General features: G+C 34.1%; 1 protein-coding gene across 5 annotated transcripts in view; it reads right to left on the bottom strand.

The window, feature by feature from the left end:
• LOC113732579 (protein ZINC INDUCED FACILITATOR-LIKE 1-like) overlaps positions 1 to 17,361 on the bottom strand; it is a 30,898-nt gene extending 13,537 nt beyond the window's left edge. Inside the window, exons 1-13 of one of the 5 annotated variants that reach the window (XM_027258459.2) lie at positions 16,912 to 17,361; positions 9,667 to 9,752; positions 8,632 to 8,692; positions 8,434 to 8,536; positions 8,247 to 8,349; positions 8,027 to 8,080; positions 7,541 to 7,603; positions 6,998 to 7,047; positions 6,831 to 6,906; positions 3,875 to 4,081; positions 3,526 to 3,613; positions 1,948 to 2,033; positions 1,734 to 1,841 (exon numbers count right to left, since the gene is read on the bottom strand). In XM_027258459.2, coding sequence (XP_027114260.1) covers positions 1,734 to 1,841; positions 1,948 to 2,033; positions 3,526 to 3,613; positions 3,875 to 4,081; positions 6,831 to 6,906; positions 6,998 to 7,047; positions 7,541 to 7,603; positions 8,027 to 8,080; positions 8,247 to 8,349; positions 8,434 to 8,536; positions 8,632 to 8,692; positions 9,667 to 9,752; positions 16,912 to 17,059 — 1,233 coding nt within the window. In that variant the 5' untranslated portion in view covers positions 17,060 to 17,361. The remainder of the gene's footprint in view (positions 1 to 1,733; positions 1,842 to 1,947; positions 2,034 to 3,525; positions 3,614 to 3,874; positions 4,082 to 6,830; positions 6,907 to 6,997; positions 7,048 to 7,540; positions 7,604 to 8,026; positions 8,081 to 8,246; positions 8,350 to 8,433; positions 8,537 to 8,631; positions 8,693 to 9,666; positions 9,753 to 16,911) is intronic. The other 4 variants (XM_072080597.1, XM_027258456.2, XM_027258458.2 and 1 more) reach the window with 4 other exon arrangements.
• Between the last annotated feature and the right edge of the window lie 5,272 nt (positions 17,362 to 22,633).

Genomic DNA, 22,633 nt, shown 5'->3' with positions numbered 1-22,633 from the left:
TTGGGCAATTTTAGAGCAAATCTTATGTTACCTTAAAGGAGCTCCAGGACGTTGTATACTATATGGTAATCATGGCAATTCTCATGTTAAATGCATCTTAGATGCGGATTGGGCAGGTTCTAAAATTGATCGAAGATCTACAACTAGATATTGTGTCTTCGTTGGAGGTAATTTGGTATCATGAAAAGTAAGAAACAAAATGTAGTATCCTGCTCTAGTGCAGAGTTTGAATACCGGTCTATGGCACAGTCCACTTGTGAACTTATATGGATACATCAATTATTGTGTGAGGTATGGAATCAATAATTCACTTCCAATGAAGTTATGGTGTGACAATCAAGCTGCCCTTCATATAGCATCAAATCCAGTTTTTCATGACAGAACAAAGCATATCGAAGTTGATTGCCACTTTATTCGTGAAAAAAATTCAGCAAAACCTGATCTCAACCAGTCATGTGAGAACTGGAGAGCAGTTAGCTGATATTTTCACTAACCCTCTAAATGGTCCGAGAATTGATTATATTTGTGGCAAGATGGACATGTTTAACATCTATGCTCCATCTTGAGGGGAAGTGTTGAACATATGTGATCCGATATTGTAGAAATCATAAATATATGATTTGATTTGATATTGTAAATATTAGGAAAGATTAGATTTGATTTTATTTGATTTGCTTTATTATAGTATCAGCTATTAGAAGATTTGATTAGGTTATAGAGTGATTTAGATTTGCATGATTCTAGGATCTAAATTAGGTTACACTTGTGTATATATATTTGTACATTGTGTAGTCTAAAGGGACAATGAAGAAGAATGTTTTCTCCCCCTTTTTAGTTTTCAATTGTCAAGCAGATGAATACATGGTTTACCTCATAAAGGTACCAAACACGTACACACAGCTCAAAGGATGTGGAAACCTTTTCCACTCTGTCAATACTATGAATAACATTGATTAAATGTTAGCTTCTGCTAAAGGGAAACTGGACATTGAATGTATAATCTGTATAGTGTTTTTCCCAAACAAGCTCTAAAAGTTCCCACTGAGAAAGCTCAAGCCAGTGGAAGCTTAACTAAAGGCCTTATCAATCTGCTCCTATATGATCAATAAAATACTTAGGTCTGGAATCAATCTAACATCTATATTACATAAGAAATGGTGATAGAGGTTATTTATATGGGAAACTGAAGCCGAAGAAGGAAAATAAAAATGAGTTAGAGATCAAATCACCATACTTTTAATCATATTTAAGACCAATTCTAGAAAGATACTTTCAACTCCAATCTACTGTGGAGATTAACCAATAGCATGTCCCTTCATGTAAAATCCTTTAACTTTAGTTAAGGAAAAAAGAGCATCGAGTACAGGAAATCAGGTCTTTTTAACATAATAAAATTCAATGTCCATCTCAGCTATAAGCAACATGCAATCTGATGGAAACAATTGAATTTAGCGTCAGGAAATAGGACATTAAAGTAGAAGTTGTTAAGACAGTAACAACCATTTCCTAAGGTATTACTTCAAATCATAATTGTCTAAAATTTTTTCATTGTTACTGAGTCACCTAAGAAGTGGAAGAAACAAATCAAGCAAGTTGAGAAAGCTCTTCTTTGTGTTGCATATGGATTTATTTTATGTTAACACCAACATATTCTGGAATTTATTGTATAATTACTGACAGAATTCAATAGCCAAAGACCACTTATGAATTGTTGAAATAAGAAAAGAACTTACAGATAAGACGCTTTTCAACAGTATTGCACAATTGAGGACAACTGCAAGGGCAATTCCAGATAGCATCGCTATATAGGGGTAGCTTGTCAGCAGAGGTATTGACAATATCTACAAACGGAAGGTTCCATGTATTATTAGATGCCATTAGCTAAATTTTATTGAAACCTTATTTTAAATCAATGTGATTATAATCAATATGCATTTTAGTGCTTACTCCTGAAATTCGAGCAATGTTAATTGGGCCGAGCATCTTCTCCACAAATGGATACAAAAATAGTTGGAAAACTAAAAGTCCACATCCTGAAAATTTGGAATAGTTGTTTTAAGTATGACGCTGAAGTATCCCACCACAAAAAAGAAATAAAAAGAAGAAAAAGCATATGCAAAGCAAAATAAGACCATTACATTCTCATTAGTTTGAGCTTAATCAGAAATTTACCTATACCATTTGGTCTTTTTAAGCACACCTAAATGATTCTCCAAAACCACTCGCCTCATGAAAGACATGAAGAGAAAATGAAAAACCAAAAGAAAATCTAACCAAACAACCAACATTTTAAAGTATTTCTTGTGATTAAAGACACTAACAAAATGCTCAATGTGAAACGCATTTGATTAAGGTTCCAACCAGTAGTTCAGAGGATATAAAAAATGGTAACACATACATCAGTTAAAACTTCAAGAGAAGAGACAATTATGCTGCTAGAGAAAATAGTTCATGGACATGGATCATATCATTTGTACAAGAAGATCACGCCAGCACGAAAACAACTTCATGACTCGACATGATTTTACATAGAACCAAGAAACAAAAGACAAAAGAAAAAAAACAGAAAGCTAAGTGGAAGATCACATAGATAATTTGCAACACTGAGATTCACTAGCTATAATATTTGCCTTCATTAAGTAGTCAGCAATAACTGTTGAAACAGGGAAGTAAAAACAATTTCTACAGCTTCCAGTTAGAAATAAAAGCGCAACTAGAAGTAGGTTTAGAAAAGATTCAAGAAGTAGGTCTATGTAGGCCATATCTGCTTCAGAAAAAATATAATGGCAGGATCATATGTGCACAGCCATCTACTGTGCTAAAGGAGGTAATATAACAGATATTACAAGTCCAATAATGACAAATTTTTATTTCAGTATTTCCAAGAAGCATCTTATCTTAGATTACTCTCAAACTGAGAGATATACTGCAAAAAAATTGCTTCTTATAGATTTATTTAAGTATTTCCCAAAAAGATTATTGCTTTTGGAAAACAGAAGAAACCACCTTGAAAACCACATTTAATAAGCCCCAACACATGACACCAAAATATTGCCAAAAAATGATTTTTTTTTTTTTCTCAGTCAGCAAAGAGTAATGCCCTAAATTTAACAATACATCAACTCTGTTTCTAATTTACTGGATTTCACAAAACTGGCTATAATGACAAAAGGTGGAACACTGATATGACATCATATATTGAGATGCTTATTATATCTACAGTACACATTGAGTTTCCATCTCGCTTGTTGAATTGATAAATATGAGCGTCATTGATAAAACCATTTGTTTAACTTAGTTAATATCTATTTCTGACAGCAAACCACACATGGAGCTACATAGAAAGAAAAGTTCCACGATAGATGATAATTTTAATCATAGAAGAAAAACTGATAAAATACATCCTTTGTTCTACAACAATCAGCTGTACCAGAAAGGAGGAAAGAGAAAACATGTAATAACAGACATTAATAAAACAAAACCTCTTTGTGGTAGAGGTCAGAAAATATTGATAATCAAACCTACCTGTAATTGTTAGAATTTCACCAACACTTTGAGTTGAATAACTTAAACCTCCAAACTTCCTGGGGCTTTCTGCCCATAATGAACATATCTGTGGAAATAACAATTGTAATATAATGTGCATGCTTAACTGGACAAGAGCAGCAACAAAAGAAACAAAGTCCCGGAATAAAACAATGACTAAAAAATAACTTGCCAGATGATCAAAGTTTCAGCAACAAAAATATCAAATAAGAGACTGAAAGAACCTACAGAAATTCCTACCTTCATCTCTGTGTAAACTGATACTAAAATGCTGGAAGAAACAATGTTTAAATGATTAAAATGATGAGAAGACAGATATCAACTATACCTCTGAATAAGCCATATCATGAAGGGAGAAAATGCAATATACTATTATGGATGACATTAATGGCCAATTCTTCAAGAGACTTTTTGCAGAAGCAGTTTCTCTTCCATCTTTTGTTTCTGTTTTCCAGTTGAATTTTGGTAGTGCAGCCTCCAAAGCATCATATGATTCAGAAGGTGAACTATTACAAGGGTGCATATGCAACGTCTCCTGCAGTCATACGATTTACCATTAATCCCAACAATGCATCCCCTAAGTGCACGACTAAGTTAACAAATAACAACAGAATACTACAATTTTCATGACCAGGAGGGAAAGGATGCGAAAGCAAAAGAGAACTGGAGGATCTACATGTTATCGTAGGCATAGGATGCACAAGAGGAAGTTTTTGCATAGTACATCAAAAATTTAGAAAAGATTGTTACGTTAAAAATATATAAATATTAACTGTTCATCAGCATTATTTACGTGGCACTGTTCATTGCAGCATGGTCCACATTAGTGCTCATTGGCATTGCTCATCCTGTATTGGTGGTCGCATGACACTACTAGTGCATGGCACTTCTCATTGGGTGTCTCAATTACTCACCTTCTATGTAGATATCATGCTTGATATGCGCACTCAGAGTTATGCCATAATCATGATTTTCATGGTACTAAAAGTAAAATTGGTCAACGGTGGAGTTGGCTGCAGTTGTCAAATTCTCATTATATTTAAGGAATCATGTTCATCATTATTCTTTTGATATAATTGGCAGACCTCTTTTCTGTTCTTTGGCACATCTCTTCCCAGTGCTTCATTTCCTCAATTAGATAATTTGATGACATCTTTCTACATCACATGGCAGGTACTCCAACTCATTTTCGCTCTCATATGTTCTCAATATTCCTGATTTCGCTTAATCTTGTCTCTGTTAGTAAACTCACAAATCAATTAGTGTTTAGGAAATAACTCCTGTGGAAAGTTAACATCTGGGAACAAATAGGATCACTAGTAGAAGGCACAAGCTACGTCTCTACTACTCTGTTCAATTATTCAGTTGCATATCTCCCTGGTGTTTCTCCACTTGAAGTCCCCTGTCACTTGGGTCATCCATTCTTGCAAAATTTAAAGAAACTATTCCCTGATCTGTGTCTTCTTTTAAATGAGTCATCTCAAATTACACAAAGCTTTGTTGTCTTTCATTTGCTCCAAGACTGAAGAAATAAGCACCTGCAGGCTGCACCACTAATGTTAGTTTATTTCAAAGTTAGCAGTGGAACTCTGTCACTTCAAATTTGGTTCCAAATACTTTGTAATAATTGTTGATGACTTTTCTAGAGTTTCTTATTTTTATCTTATGAAATAATATTGTAATTTGCATTTTGTGTTTTGTTCATTTCTATTCTGCAATGGGAACAAATTCAACCTACTCGTCTTCATCCATCATCATGATAATGCAGAAGAATCCTTTTTCAGCCCATTCAATTCTTTCATGGCCAAGTCGAACATTCTTGTCCATCCATTGGACACCAAAATGGAGTTACTAGGAGGAAAAATGAGCAACTTGTTCTATTGCATGGAGCTCTGACACTGATTTATCAGTTGCCTTATTGACATCAAATCAGACAGTTACACCTCCATCTGATTTAGATCTTCCTGTTGCTTAACAGAAACATAGGAGGTCTTCCCTTTGTATCCCATTGCTAACTTAGTAGCTTATGTTCCTTTATTTCTTTTCAATCGTATTTTTGTTGTCTAACTTGAAACTCATTCAATTCCATTGCTGAAAATATATTCCATCCTGGTTGGACAAAAGCTATGGAAGAAGATGTTGCATTATTGGTATTCCTTAATTAAAGCTATTGTTGGTTGTGATGGGTATATACAGGAAAAGCACATCCTAATAATTCCTTTGATACGTTAGAAGTCCATCTTGTCACAAAAGTGACAAGATGAGGAGGTTTACATAAAATGATGAGGAGGTTTACATGAAGTGACCTCCTATGTTGATGCTCAGGGGGAGGATTCCAAGCTGGTGAGTTGACTAAAGCAGTCTCCCAGAGCTTGCTTTATTCATTTTATCAGCAATTCTGCATAAGTTTGGGCTCAAGAGATGCTGAGTGAACCACTCAGTATGTTTCCAACAAGTTCCAGACAAAGTTGAATAGTTGTTTTAGTAGATCATAGGATAACCACAGGTGATAATTATAAGATAATTCAACATTAAACTCTCTCTTTAGGCATTGTTAACAAACTAGGTATGTAAGAAAAGTTGGAAAGCTCAATTATCACTCTATGAGTAGACTAGATATCTCCTTTCCAGTGGGATGTAGTTCCATGTACTGATAGCTAGGTATAGTTATGTTGTATCGGAGCCATACTTATACACAAATCAAATGGTATGCAGATTGGGCTGTTCCTCAAGATCAAAAGTCAACTGCAGAGTATTAAGTTTGTATTAAATGGTACACAAAGGTTGTTTCAAATTCGAGTGCAATATCCTAGAACCTGTGAGACATTGACTTTAATTGTCATTTTTTTCCAAAAGAAGTTGTTAGAAATGGTGACTAAATTATTTCATGCAAGATCAGTATGTCCATGCGGCTAATTTTTGTTTATGAAGTGTTGAGGGTTCACATGTGGCAATATACCACAACAAGTTATAGTGATTAAAGGATGCAGATTTTAGGTCATTCAAAAAATCAAGCAGGAATGTAGACTAATGCAAAGACGATTCTTAGTGCTTTCACTAGAGGGCGAAGCATTAAAAAGGGCTCAGCAATATCAATAACTAAATTTTCTAGAGTAAACTGCTGCAACAAGTAGGAGAGAGCTAAGAATTATATTGAAAAATAATTATCAGCTCTGCGATGTGATGGCAAAATAGTGTTCCAAATAAAGACACGTCTCAAAATGATCAACAATATGGATGACAGAAAATCTAATTGGAATTCAACGTATATACTGGAGACTTACCGGTAGCCAAAAACAACAAATTGCCCCAATTAATGCAAAGAGCGATATGCAAAGGCACGGCAGGAAGTATGGAAATCTGAAAAATAATATTTGGAGCATTATGGATAAGAAAGTATTAGCCCAAAAACATTATGAAAATATTAATACAGAACCAGAGCATTTTTTACCTGCCAAAGATAGAATTTGGAGAAAATGTGGCAGGATATTTTTCTGCGGGCTTGGCACATGAAATAAAAATTAGAACACATTAATGACACTGAAAAGATGTGGGGCAAAATAAACCAGTCTCTACTTATACATGCTTCACAAGTTCAAGAATTTGAAAGTTTTTTGCACATATAGAATGTGGAAGCTCTAGTTGTAGGCATTTAGCTCATTATGCGTGAATGTTCACTAAACTAAGTCCAATCTTGTACTGTAGTTACTTATGTCAAACTAAATCCCAACCCGGTTTTCATACAGTACTGCTCTACAAATCAAGAAACGAGAATAAAAGCAAGAAACTTTTCTTGATGAAAGAAATTCAAAGAATAAAAAATCAGTGGCAGCAAAACTTGATACTTTAGCAATGGGGATTTGGTCAATACGTGTCTCCAAATCTTCAGTAGTATTTGAGTCAAGGCTGCTTCCAATAGTTAATATGCATATGATAAGGGATAAATTAGCAGCAGAAAAGTAAATGGGGGTTCATAAACAACAAATTAGAGTACCTGTGCAAGAAAACCTCCCAAAGCTGGGCCAGTGATCAAACCTATGGCCCACGATGCACTGATCTGCAAAATATATATATATATATATATATATATATATATATATATTGTCAGTATTTTAGCATATTCTAGTTTAAACATGAAGGCTAGACCATTGGTGTGGCTCAATCGAACATCCCAGTATGGTTCAAAGATACAGTTGGGCAGGTCAAGACTCACCCTGTCTGAAGTTCCAGCCTTTCAGTCCAAAGTCATCGTTTAATTGCTATTTTGCTTCCAGTATATTGTATTTGACTTTCAAATAGTGCATTTTTTAGTTCTACATATGTTGTTTTGACAAAGTTATATTACTCGATAGATAACTATCTTGTCAATGATAGCTCACACCATAATTATGTTAGTAAACTGACATATCGCATAATACAAATTTTGCTAGTTAGGTAGCTAGTAATAAATCTGAAGTATACAGTGATCCGAGGTGCTTACAGAGGAGAGTGCCACAGCTTGATACTTGTGATGGCAAATCTCACTTGCATATGCCTGGAAATTGCAGCATATCAGTCATTGCTGTCTTTAGATTTTATGTAAATGCAAATGCAGGGAACAGGAGAAGAAAGACAGTTGCATCCATATAAACTTAGGATAACGGCTTCATTGTTCAGCTGTGAACTTCCAAGAGTAAAGGACCCCATGAATTTTGTAATACCTTCATTGGTCCGAGTAAACCGTTCAATGCACCAAGCAGAAACCTTGTACCAATTGCCATCCAGAAGTTCAAACTAAGACCGAATAGAGTATTGAAAACAAATCTGAAACCAAGATTTACCAAGGCTTATTGAACTATTCACAGTTAGAATAGAAAACTTAATTTGAAACAGATTAAGTGGACATACATAGCGATAACCCCTGTGAATATGACAGGTTTTCGACCATATCGATCAGCCACTACTCCCCAAAATATGGAAGTCAGAGTTCTTCCAAGCATATATGAGGCACCTTCATGATTATAGGCAACGTATGACTATTTATCAAGGACAAGTATGCAATACTTGGTGGAAAAATATCACTGAAGTAGAGGGAAATAAACTCACCAACATAGCCTGCATAAAAATTGATATCTTCCTCCCTCTTTGCAATATGGAAATCTCTTATCTGCAAGTTACATTGTAAAATTAAAGACTGAAACATCTGTAACTGAAATCTCTTTTCGAGAGTAAAAATACAGATGCATCCATGACATTAGGGAAAATAAGAAGTAGAAGAAATTTCTTCATGAAAGATAAATGCGTGAGCTGTAGAATCAGTAAGGGATTAATTTCTAACAGTCAAAAGCCTATATTAAACAAGTTCCATATCCAATAATCTGTGGGATTCATATATAAAATCAATTACAAAGTAATGTCATGTAATCCCATTTTAGTCTGAATTGCAAAAGCAGATAAAAGTTTCTATGTTCAGAGTTCCATGTTTTTATAGCAAAATCAATGCTAAAGGGACACAAAAGTGAGTGCAGACTCCCAGTGTCTAACAACATGGTATCTGTTTCCAAGTAAACATTATAATTTGGTTCAGATTCGATAATTCCTTCCATAGACTGCAAAATTTGTGGAAAAGTAAAAAATGCAAAGCATTGCCAACATATGTGTCTTTTTACACTACAATGACTGGCCAATTTCTTACAGGTCAAGTTTTAAAATGAAATTTCAGTAAAGCAGATCTGCCATTTGGTAAGGGAAAAGAAGGTAGATGCAAATAGTTTTTCAAGTCTAGTTATCTCCAGATCATGTTTTTGTAGTAAAGGCCACCAGCCTGAAACCACTAGCTTCTTGTAGGTCTATTAGAATTCTAAAAGAATAAGCTTATTTTATAGGTCAGGAGATCTAAAGGAGAAAATGAATTTATTTCTCCAGAGGCAGAAATAGTAAAATATCGGTATTTCAACACTGAAAGTTTGAAAGACTAACAAGATATCTGACATGAAACAGTAAGGAATCCCATGCCAAATCCTTATAAGAAGTAAATCAAAAGACTCTTAAACTAAGCTACTCAGGACAATTAAATAGAAGGGCATATACAGAAATTGAACAGAAGTTCAGTGCAACCAAATTTGGCTCAAATATACTTACCATAAAATAAAGAAATGGATAAAGAGATGCAATTGGTAGTGCTGAGGAAGCAACCAAAGACAGAGAAAAAGATGTCAGAGCACGACCTTGCAATAAAACTGAAATTGTCAATAAAACAATAACCAATCCTCATGTAAGTGCTAAAAACATTTGTAAATAACTACGAAGCTATACACATAAAGGTTTTGTAAAAATGCCAAACATTTAACTTGAAAAAGGAAAACTAAGCAATAAGAGGCAATAATATAGAGATATCCAGAGGTATTTGTTTGTGTCACAAATCCCAGATGAACCATTTACTCATCTAGGATAAAAAATATGTCCCCAAACGGGAGTAAGTAAAGAATATTGTTGCAACCAAGAAAAGACATGATGTACACACAAACTATTTGCTGTAAACTATTATGTCTCATTTCCTCTGTTCAAATTCAATCTCTTATAAAATTTGGTGTGACCAAAAACAGTAGTCATAAACCAGAGTCTGAACTTTAAATAAATATTTCGTTTAAATACTGAATGCATGAAAATTGGCAGTAGCAACACATCTTTCTCTGTTCCTCCAATTTGAATAAACTAATGTGGTGAACTCACATGGTTTAAATTTCCCTTCAATCTCATATAGAGTTCAACCTCTTGATATTTGTGCTTAGTCAAACCAAGTCACTTGACTTGATAGTTCAGTTCTATCTGTTGAGATCTAGAATATCTTTTTCTATGTATATCCCATGATTTCTGCTATATCCCATGATTTCTGCTCTATTTTAGGATAGAATAATTTACTCCTAATGTATTTTAGGATAGAATAAATTAGCTCCTAATTTTTAGGAAATTACAGATTTCATGGAATTGACAAAAGTCAAATTCCATTTGTATAAATGTTGTACAGAGTCTGGAACAAAAGATATGACAGAACAATTCAGTTCTTCTTTTTGTTCATGGTATCAGAGCTTTTGCTCTTGGGACCTCTTCTTGTCAGCCTTCATTGCTGAGAACTTTCCTTTTTTTCAAGTCTTATTGCCAAGTGCAATTTCCAGCCTTCATTGCTGATTTTTTCCATTAGGCCTTCATTGCCAATTTTTCTTTGAAACCTCCACCATGTCTGAAACTGAAACATCAGAAATCCACTCCAATACCAAATCAGAGGAGACCTCAAATATTCCACAAACAGGGGATTTGCAGAGTATCCAGGCAGCCTACAGGCTCAACGGGAAAAACTATTTGAAGTGGTCACAATTTGTTCAAACATTTCTCAAAGGAAAGGGCAAAATCAGCCACTTGCTTGGAACTGGACCGAAAAAGGGAGATCCTAAATTCGCTGCTTGGGATGAAGAGGATTCTATGGTCATGTCATGGCTGTGGAATTCCATGTTACCTGAAATAAGCGATACTTGCATGTTCCTACCAACAGCTCAAGATATATGGACTACTATTCGACAGACCTATTCAAAGGCAGGAGATGCTGCCCTAATCTATGAGATCAAAACAAAGATCTCAGCCACTAAACAGGGCAACCTTTTTGTTACTCAATATGCCAACCTTCTGCAAAATCTATGGCAGGAACTGGACCAATATCGGTGTGTTCAGATGGTGTGTAGTGAAGATGCAGCCACCTTGAAAAGCTTTATCGAAAAGGATAGAGTTTATGACTTCCTTGCAGGTCTGAATGTGGAATTTGATCAGGTCAGAATCCAGATATTGGGGAAGGAAAGATTATCATCTCTGAATGAGACAATATCATTGATTCGAGCTGAAGAGAACAGGCGAGAAGTCATGTTAGAGCCTAAAACATTAGAAGGCTCTGCAATGATTTCTACAAAGTCAAATAAAGACACAATTTGGTGCACGTACTGCAAAAAATCAAGCCATACGCGAGATGATTGCTTCAAACTCCATGGGAAGGAACAAGTCCTTAGTCGTAAAGGAGGATTCAAAGGGCGAAAAGCCCACTTAACTGCTGGAGAAGACCAAACACAAGAAAAATCCAACCAGGCTGGTATGGGAGAATTCAAGAAAGAAGAAATCGAAAAGCTAAGAAACCTCCTAAATTCCCTTGAAAAGTCCTCTAGTACGTGTTCATTGGCTCAATCAGGTAAGTACCTTAACTCTTATGCTTTAAGTGCCTCAAGCATGTCTTCTCTAGGCTCTTGGGTCATCGACTCAGGAGCTACTGATCATATGACTCACAGCCCAATCAGATTTAGAACATACAACCCATGTCCTGGAAATAGAAAAATTACTGTTGCGGATGGATCTCCTATAACTGTTGCAGGCCAAGGGACAGTAAATCTATCAAATTCTTTGTCCCTAAATAATGTGTTGCATGTCCCAAAATTGTCCTCCAATCTCATATCCATCCATCAAATTACCAAAGATCTGAACTGTAGAGTAATTTTCTATACTACTCACTGTGTTTTTCAGGATTTGGTTACGGGGAGGACGATTGGACTTGCTAAGGTGAATGATGGGCTTTATTACCTTGAGGAGATGAGTGGCAACAAGAAGAACAAAAATCAGTTATCCCTCACCTGCTCCTCAAATAATAAATCTGAAATTTGGCTTCATCATTTCCGTCTTGGTCATCCATCTTTTATTCTACTTAAAAGCATGTTTCCTTCACTTTTCAAGAATGAAGATGTTAGTAGTTTTCATTGTGATACATGTGAAATTGCTAAACATCATAGACTATCATTTTCATTGAGTAATACAAGATCTACGAGACCTTTCTCTTTGATACATACTGATATTTGGGGGCCTTGTAGAATTTCTAGTATTTCTGGAGCAAAATGGTTTGTCACATTCATTGATGATTGTACTAGAACTACTTGGTTATTTCTTATGAAAGAAAAATCAGAAGTAAGCAGTATTTTTCCAATGTTTCATAAAATGATTTGTACACAATTTGGAAGTCTGATTAAAAGAGTAAGATCTGATAATGCAAGAGACTATTTTAATCAAATTCTCTCATCTTTTTTCCAAAAAGAGGGTATAATACATGAGTCATCTTGTGTAGATACACCCCAACAAAATGGGATTGCTGAACGAAAAAATAGACATTTACTCAATGTGACTCGAGCAATTTTGTTTCAACATAAAGTTCCAAAAACTTTTTGGGGGGAGGCTGTTTTAACTGCTGCACATTTGATAAATAGAGTACCTTCAAAAGTACTAAATAATCAAAGTCCCATTGCTGCTCTTTCTGTTTTTTACCCTGATTTTAATGTCTCTTGCACATTGTCACCAAAAGTGTTTGGTTGTATTGCTTTTGTACATGTTCATGCACACCAAAGAGGGAAACTTGATCCAAGAGCTTTAAAATGTATTTTTGTGGGATACTCAAACACAAAGAAAGGATATAAGTGTTATCATCCTCCTTCAAAAAAATTTTTTACCTCCATGGATGTCACATTTGTTGAAAATGAACCTTATTCTCAAAGTAACAATCCTCATCCCCAGGGGGAGAGTTCTTGGGAAGATAAGGAATTTCTCCTTGATCTTCAAAGTCCTACACTAAACTTAAAGTCTTTCAAGCCTGACCATACACCAAATTCTAAAGGAGAACATACTAGCAGTGAACCTGAACCTGAATTTGAAGTTGAACATGCCAGTAAAGAAATTGAACCTGATCTTGCAGCTGAGGGAAAATCTGGTTTAAATCCAACTACACCACTCAAGGTCTACTCAAGGAAGAAAGTTCATATTTCTGAACCTGTGCAAATCCAAGAATCTGAACCACAATCAGGTACTGAAAATTCTGTTCCTTTGTGTGTTCAATCTGACTCTGCTCCTTGTGAATTTATTGATTTAGACCTGCCTATTGCTGTTCGAAAAGGAACACGAGAATGCACTAAGCACCCAATCTCAAATTTCGTGTCTTTCCATAGACTCTCTCCACAACATAAAACTTTCCTTACCACCATCAACTCCATTTCAATCCCACAAACACTACAAGAGGCACTTAGAAATAAGAACTGGTTACATGCTATGAAAGAGGAAATGAATGCCCTAGAGAGAAATAAGACTTGGGAAATTGTAAACCTGCCCAAAGGAAAGAAAACAGTGGGGTGTAAATGGGTGTTTACTTTGAAATATAGAGCTGATGGTTCATTAGAAAGGCATAAAGCTCGGTTGGTTGCAAAAGGATATACACAGACATATGGGATAGATTACCAAGAGACCTTTGCACCCGTTGCAAAAATGAATACTGTGCGTGTTCTTTTGTCTTTAGCCGCTAACTTTGGTTGGTGTTTACAGCAATTTGATGTTAAGAATGCATTCTTACATGGGGATTTAGAAGAAGAGGTGTACATGGAACCCCCACCGGGTTTCAATGAAATGTTTTTTAAAAAGAAAGTGTGCAGGTTAAAGAAAGCATTATATGGATTAAAACAATCGCCAAGGGCTTGGTTCGGAAGATTTACTAAAGTGATGCTAGCAATGCAATACAAACAAAGTCAAGGAGATCATACTTTGTTCATAAAATATTCAAAAGGAGGTGTTACAGCTCTACTTGTATATGTAGATGACATCATCATTACCGGGGATGATCCAATTGAAAGAGAAACACTCAAAAAGTGCTTAGCAAAGGAGTTTGAAATTAAAGAACTAGGGAGGCTGAAGTATTTTTTAGGCATTGAGGTGGCATACTCAAGTAAAGGCATCTTTGTTTCCCAACAAAAGTATGTCTTAGACTTGCTTAAAGAAACAGGCAATCTTGGATGCAAGGCAGCAAGTACACCCATTGAGCCTAACTTGAGATTGAATGAAGAGAAGGATGATAGCACAGTAGATAAGGGAAGATATCAGCGGTTGGTTGGGAAACTGATATACTTGTCCCATACAAGGCCGGACATAGCATTTGCTGTAAGTGTAGTAAGCCAATTTATGCATGATCCAAGAGAGAAACACTTGCAGGCTGTCAATAGAATTCTATCCTACCTCAAAGGGACACCAGGTAGAGGAATTTTGTTCAAGAAAAATGAAGGATTGCTCATAGAGGCATATACTGATGCTGATTATGCAGGTTCTGTTGTAGATCGTAGATCAACTTCAAGATATTGTACATTTCTTGGTGGGAACCTAGTGACATGGCGGAGTAAGAAGCAATCGGTTGTTGCAAGATCAAGTGCGGAAGCAGAGTTTAGAGCTATGGCTCATGGAGTTTGTGAATTGCTATGGCTCAAAATAATACTTGATGATCTTAAAATCAAGTGGGAAGGACCTATGAAACTCTATTGCGACAACAAGTCTGCCATCAACATTGCACACAATCCAGTGCAACATGATCGCACAAAGCACATCGAAGTTGATAGACATTTTATTAAAGAAAAGCTGGACAGTGGCATGATTTGCACTCCATATGTAGCATCAAATAATCAATTGGCAGATGTCTTAACTAAGGGAATGCCAACTTCCAACTTTGAAGACATTACATGCAAGATGGGAATGGAAAATATCTATTCACCATCTTGAGGGGGAGTGTTGAGATCTAGAATATCTTTTTCTATGTATATCCCATGATTTCTGCTATATCCCATGATTTCTGCTCTATTTTAGGATAGAATAATTTACTCCTAATGTATTTTAGGATAGAATAAATTAGCTCCTAATTTTTAGGAAATTACAGATTTCATGGAATTGACAAAAGTCAAATTCCATTTGTATAAATGTTGTACAGAGTCTGGAACAAAAGATATGACAGAACAATTCAGTTCTTCTTTTTGTTCACTATCATCTAATCTCAGTTTCTGCTTCCATGTGAGGTAGCGAACCACATTTTGCTTGTTCATATGTTCAGGCAAAAACATGCCAGCTGTTCATCTTTTATACCTTTTTTGTTGGATCTTTTCAAAAATAACCCATAACGTACAAAGAAAAGTTATTGCAATATAACTGAATTAAATGAAAGTAGTTCCCACTTTATACCTAAGGTAATAAGAAACCATTACAGGATAAAATAGAGAAAATAACCCGCTTCTGTCTAACACTCCCAATGGCAGAACTAATATCATCCAAACCAAACTCTATGAAGAAGAAGATCTCTTAATTTCAGGCAGAAGTTATTCCTAAAAGTGTAGATTTCCTTCAGAATCCACATGAATCTGCAATGGGAATCAATTTCTCGACACTTGTATTGGATTGAGACGTTCTTATTAGCATTCTTAGCTGTCCAACAGCACAACCTAAGAACAAATGTTTACTACCATGCAGAATTCAGAATCTCCATCTGGTCAATTAAAATACCAGTCCACTCTTCTGTTTTACCCACTACAGAGAAATGTCACCAGATCAATACAAATTTGGTATATGCCTGCCTGAAAAATTCAGATATGCATGGTCCCACAAAGCACAAAGAGAACCATATGAAAACAATGCTTCCTTTCTCTTGAAAGGGTCAATGTCATTCATTGGCTGTAATAATCACTCACATTCATCCTGCCCCGGCGATATTTTTGTTCAGTCAATACCATTGACTGCCTTTAATTCAGTGGGCCAAATTGAAAGGATCAAATATTATGTCTTTCCAGCCATTGTCTATAAGATTCATCTGCTAGTTATTAAAAATCTCTAAAGATCCTTGGATGAAAAAATTAAGGCCCTTAGGACCTTTTTCTTGACATTTTATAGCCAGTTAATAGAAAAGCATGAGTTAATAGGAAACATACCAGTTAATATAAAAGCACGAGTCATCCAATATGCCACAGAGATGTTTCAAAAGAACAGTAGAATTTTAAATAATAACAAGCTTTCTCTCTTCTACAATTTCAGCATGTTCTACGGAAGCTTGCTCAAAGTAAGTGATAGTAAAGATAGAGTTTTCGTTTCCGTTTCTTTTCTGCGATAACAAGAATTCAGGGAAACTAAACACACATCTTCTAGACTATATTATTGCAGCCAGAGAAGGGAGAAATCAAAATATTAAACCACTTGAGGGTCAATACGAGAGATGAAGGAATTATCTTTGATTAAAACTCTCAGATTCATGAGTTGAAATTGCTTTCTCTAGTTCTATTTCTCCACTTCTCGAACTCATGAACCAAAATTAAATCCTAAATGCAACAGGGCAGATCAGATCACTAGTCTCACCCTGAACAATTTTCATACATTTGCTCCCGCTCCCAATATCCAATAAGACTAGCTGGCCAACTACCAGACCAACAAACCAAAACCAAACTCCAGTAATCACATTTGCTTAGTTCACATTCAATCCAGCAAGAGAAGAGCAAAATTTAAAGAAACTTCAGTTACCTGCAGATAGCACAATGGTCCCCATGGTTAAAAGCTTCTTGATGGGCACACCTTCCTGCCTCTCCTTCATCTCATCCACCACACAACCAGGGCAGTTCTCATGGTACTGTTTCTTCAGCAGTGTTTCTTGGAGCCCATTGTTTGCCATTTTCTTACCAAATTCTCTGCACCACCGCCACTACCACACCGCCTGTCTGTAATCAAACAAATGAAATAACTAGACGCAAATATAGGAACCAATAAAGGGCTTAGCCATGGATGGTCTGTGGATCAAAATTATTTATCAGAACTCTCATTTTCAAGTCAGTCATTCTCATGTTGTCTGTCAATGGAAAAAACGTGGAACTCGAAAAAGGAAGTGTCTGGTATAGATTCAACTTGGATAAATGGCCAATTTCGTCCCTAAATTTTTTATGAGTGCCGATTTAGTTCCTAACTTTTATTTCTGACTAATTTGATATTTGAATTTATTTTGTAGTTCCAATTAAGAACCTCCATGATGGCACCACGGCCTAAAACTAATCTGACTCCTAATTGACTAATTAAACAGAGGTATTATCACGAGACTGTAATAAAACAAGTAAATCTTATAAAAAATCACTGAATAAAACTTTTAAATTGTGTAAAAAATACCAAGTAAAACTTTTTTAAAGCTTAATTTTGTGATTTTTTATACAATTTATTTGATTTATTAGAGCCCCATAAGTGATGTTTCTAAAATATCTTTGTTTAGTTTGTCAATTAAGAGTCAAATTAGTTTTAGGTGACGAAGCCATCACGGAAGTTCTTAATTGAAACTGCAAAATAAGTTCATATATCAAATTGATTAGGAATAAAAATTAGGGACTAAATCAATACTAGTGAAAAATTTAGGGATGAAATTGGCTATTTTCCCTTCAACTTGTGAAGAATTAGATAAATTCTGCCAATGGACATGATAGTGGTGACATTTGTACGACTGATTAGATGCATGTGCAACTTTCCAGTAATTTGAATTGGGATTTGTTTTGTTTTCAATTATGTCTATATGTACACTTGGACATTATTTCTAACGTCGCGGGGATTATGATAACATACCAATAGTCAGGATTAGGATTGGGTTGGGAATATGATAGGATTGCAGTAGTCAACATAAAGGTCAGGACAACCAATGTACAGGACACTGCCGGCCACCCATAATTCAATATACAAAAATCTTACTTACAGCTCCATTTTTAATCTTCCTTGTAAAGTTATTGCTGTAAAACAACGTATATAGTTGGTAGGTCGCAATCGGGTCGCTGACTCAAACACAACCTAACAACTCGAAATGAGTTAGGGTACCTGATCCGAATCCAAAAAATTCAAGTTAATGAGTTGGCAGGCCAATCTGAATGATCTGAAACATCATTTCTAACTTCACACAAGGCTAATTACATAATCAAGTAATAAAATTTTGATAAAATAATTTCAAACCAGATCTGAAATAAATTAAAACACTATAAAAGTGTTTTATCCCAAACTATAGCTAAAATAAATTAAAATATAATAAAAATAGAAAATAATGTAATATATCATTTATCCAAACTTAATAATTCGAACTTCACACAAATTAAACAAATTCATTTAGGATTAAGTGATTAATACCTTTGGCGAAAAAAGAATAACTTAGAAAATAATGTAATATATCATTTATCCACACTTAATACTAAGGCCTTGTTTGGCAGCCAATTTTTTGCCAAGTTTGTCTGGTACAAGTTTTTTAAAAACTTTAAGTACAGTAATCTCAAAAAACTTTTCAAAGTTTTTAAACTATACAATTCAAAATATTAAAAAAACACACACTTCAAAAAAAAATTTAAAAACTTCTACAGTAAGCTACAGTAAAATTTTAGATAAATATTCAAAAAACTTACTTGCTAAACAGGGCCTTAGTTTAGTTAGATAAAAAGAATAACTTCATTCAGGTCACCTACTTATGAATAAGGTAGGTTATAACAAAATACATTAAATAAGAGTATTTTAAAGAAGATACAAGTTAACTAAATTTTCAATTGAAAAGTAAATTTGATACAGATGAATGAAAAAAATAAAACTATCAAAGTGAAATAGATGTAATATAATCACACGCAAATGTATCATGGCAAAATAGAACAAAAATTACAATTTAGCTTGGACTGCCAATTGTGTGCTTTGAATCAATCATTTTTCCTACAATTATTCAATTGTATATTTTTCATACAATAATTCAATCATCTGTGTAATCATGGCTCGGAGGGCAACGAACTTAGGGCCAAAATGAGGTTCATCTCTGGTAGACAACTTCTCCTATTGACAGGAAAAATGACAACACATCACGTTGAATTGGAGAACAATTAATTGGAGAGAGAGAAGGCACCGGCTAGTAACCCACTAACCGAGAGGGAGATATTCAAATCTAAAAAGTCACATCACAGTGAGAAAAGCTGACAGCGGTTAGTATCTGTGAACAGATGTCAAGATTGAGGGAGGAATAAAAAAAGGAAGTGGCCAGGGATGGTTGGTGTAAATTTTTGAACAATGCAATATTTTTTTAAATGTTTTATAATTTTATGTAAATTTTTTATACATTTTTATAATATGTAATATTTTATTACTATTCATATGAATCTCATATATATTAATTGCGTCTCTATTATTAACTTTTATAAATAGTTTAAATAAAATTATGTCTTATTTAAAAATTATTATATCGTTTACAACGGCTATTACTGACAACTATTCGTAACCTTAATCAAAGAGACTGAGGAATCATTTTGACGGTTAAAGAAGTCCAATTAGATTAGGCTCTCCTATTGTTGTATCCCCAATTCCCTTCTGTTGTACCCCCTATCTCAGATATGCCCAAATAAACATGAATCCTATCCAAAAACTATTTAAAGTTTTATTTTTTGGGTTAATGAAATTTTACCCTTTTGAATGTAGGGGGTAATGACACTTTACCCTCTTCAATGAAAATAATGTGTTTGGATTAGGAAGATTTGAAATAAAAAAATTTACTTCACAAATTTCAATCACCTTTTTATCTTTCCAATCACCTTTTTATCTCATATACATTACATCACAAAAAATGCTACAGTAATTATCTCAAATATATCATCCAAATAAACTCCTATCCAAAATTGTGACAAATATTCCTTTTGAAAAAAGCAGGAAAATGAACTGCTTAAATATGTTGACAATTTTGCCCTTGTGTTTTTAATCAATTGCAATAATATATAAAAGACATTTATTGAGAAATAGAAGTCATATTTAGCATCAGAGGCTTTCTTTAAAAAAAAAAACACATATTTAGAGGTTTCACTTCGAAAAAAATTGAAAAAAGGGCCAATCCTATGTAGATCGGATACAAACGAAATTTGGAAAAACCAATTGATATCAAACCTTTAAGGCTTGGTAAAACAGTTTGAGAATATAAAATTTGATTACCAATTAATTAACGACCAATTTATCGAATTTCATATGTTAATAAATATTACATATATTACATAGGATCAAGCTGATTGAAGATAAAATTACAACATAATGATAAAATTGTCAACATATTTAAGCAGTCCATTTTTCTGCCTTTTCAAGTGGAATACTTGACACAAATAACAAACAGAATATTCTCAAGTAGGTAAAGTGCTTATTGTTTTCATTGAGGAGGGCATAGTGTTATTGACCTTTTATTTTTTTTGGTTGATGAAAACCTTTTACTAAATTCCTTCATTTAAGAAGTAATTTGTTTTAAAATTGCAAAGAGATCGAGTGTGCCCTCAACGCTTAGTACATACAATACATGAATCTTGAGTTTAGGTGCTAAAATTTGTGTCATTATTTATTATTTCAAATTTTCTATTTCAAGATTCATCAATCGACAGCTTATTTGTCAAACTTTCCACTCCTACGTAACTGTTGCCACGATACTCTTCGTATAATTGCTATGGCTACACTAATAAGCTACTAATTAACAAAAACCATCCGTAGTGTCCTTTCTTTGTATATATACATCCATACTAGTACGGGAACTACAAACGATTTAAAATAATTTAAAGTTTAGAATAATGCATGGATTTGGACATTTGAACTTATGTCCCGTACTAGCTAGGGATTAAAACATTTAAATTAAACCAACATATAACTATTGGATAACATGAATCAAATTTACTAAAAAAATAAAATAATTTAATAATATTAGGATTTGATACATGTTATGGAAACCTTCTAGAATCTCTCAACTAGTAAATAGGTATGTGTGTGTGCGTGAGGATGTGTGTGTATATATATATATATATATAATAAAATTTTTAATAATCACCAAGAAATTATCTTTTTCTTTAATGTGCACACACAGAGTATGTGCCCTTCCTATTAGTCTATAGTCTATAGTCTATGCACACACAGAAATTCTAATACTTTATATTCTTGCCAAACTATCCTTGATAACTATCCATTATCAACAGGAGTGGCAATCGAGTCAGAAACGAATTGGCGGGTCGGATTGACGCGCAGATACAACAAAAAATTCGTTGACTCGAACACTACCCGCCAACCCAAGACGGGTCAGGATACCTGACCCAAATCCGAAAATTTCGAGTTGGCGGGTCAACCCGAATAATCTTAAACATAATTTCAACTTATTAATTTACCATTCTAGTTTCTAGCAGAACCAATTTCACAAAAGGCTAATTACATAATCAAGTAATAAAATTTTTGATAAAATAATTCCAAAACAGATCTGAAATAAATTAAAACACAATAAAAGTGTTTTATCCCAAACTAGATCTAAAATAAATTAAGATACTATAAAAATAGAAAATAATGTAATATATCATTTATCCAAACTTAATAATTCCAACTTCACACAAGTTAAACAAATTCATTTGAGATTAAGTGGTTAATGCCTTTGGGGAAAAAAGAATAACTTAGTTTAGTTGGATAAAATATTTTTATATTTATTAAATTATTTTTAATTTATAAACAAGTTATCGGGTCAACCCGTAGGTGACCTGAATTCGACCTACTTTTTTTCGAGTTCATTGAGTTCAAACCGATTTTTATCCTAACCTGCGAAACCTCAACCCAAACCCATTAATTTTGTATTACATCCATGTCATGTTTTCAGGTCGTGTCGAAAATTGCCACCCCTAATTATCAATCTGTTCTTTTATCAAGTAACATGTATTGCTTATTATTATATTTTTTGAGCTTATTTAGGAAACTTTAATTTTTATTAACAACTATCAATTGTTGTTATGAATTACTACCAAAATAATTATCTGTTTATAGATTTTATTTTTAGTGAATTTTCTCCATAGTTATTGTCAACCTAAAACAAAAATTTTCCTTAAAATGATTTCAACAAATATGCTCAAAATTTTTTTTACTAATTCCTTGAGTTGCGCACACATTGGTTTGTGCCTTTAACAGTATCTTTCTTTATATCTCTATATATATAATGAGTGAGCACCCTTTGGTGTTAAAATTTTCTATCATTTAATAGATTATCTAATATATCCTTTATTTTTACAATTTTTACAGCCCACTTCCCCTTTTTCTCTTATCCATTCTCTTTTTTCCTTCTCAGTAATATTTAGTATAATGACAGGTTGTCGAAGCCTGTGCAATAATAAAACCTGCTCAAACTAAAAGTAATTTCTGTAGATAGCGGTAAGCAGGGTCGAATCCACAGAGACTGGGAGTAATTGTTTCTTTTCAAATT

The sequence above is a fragment of the Coffea arabica genome, chromosome 2e, assembly GCF_036785885.1.
Source record: "Coffea arabica cultivar ET-39 chromosome 2e, Coffea Arabica ET-39 HiFi, whole genome shotgun sequence".
Lineage (NCBI taxonomy): Eukaryota > Viridiplantae > Streptophyta > Magnoliopsida > Gentianales > Rubiaceae > Coffea > Coffea arabica.
This window is presented reverse-complemented; position numbering and strand designations above follow the sequence as displayed.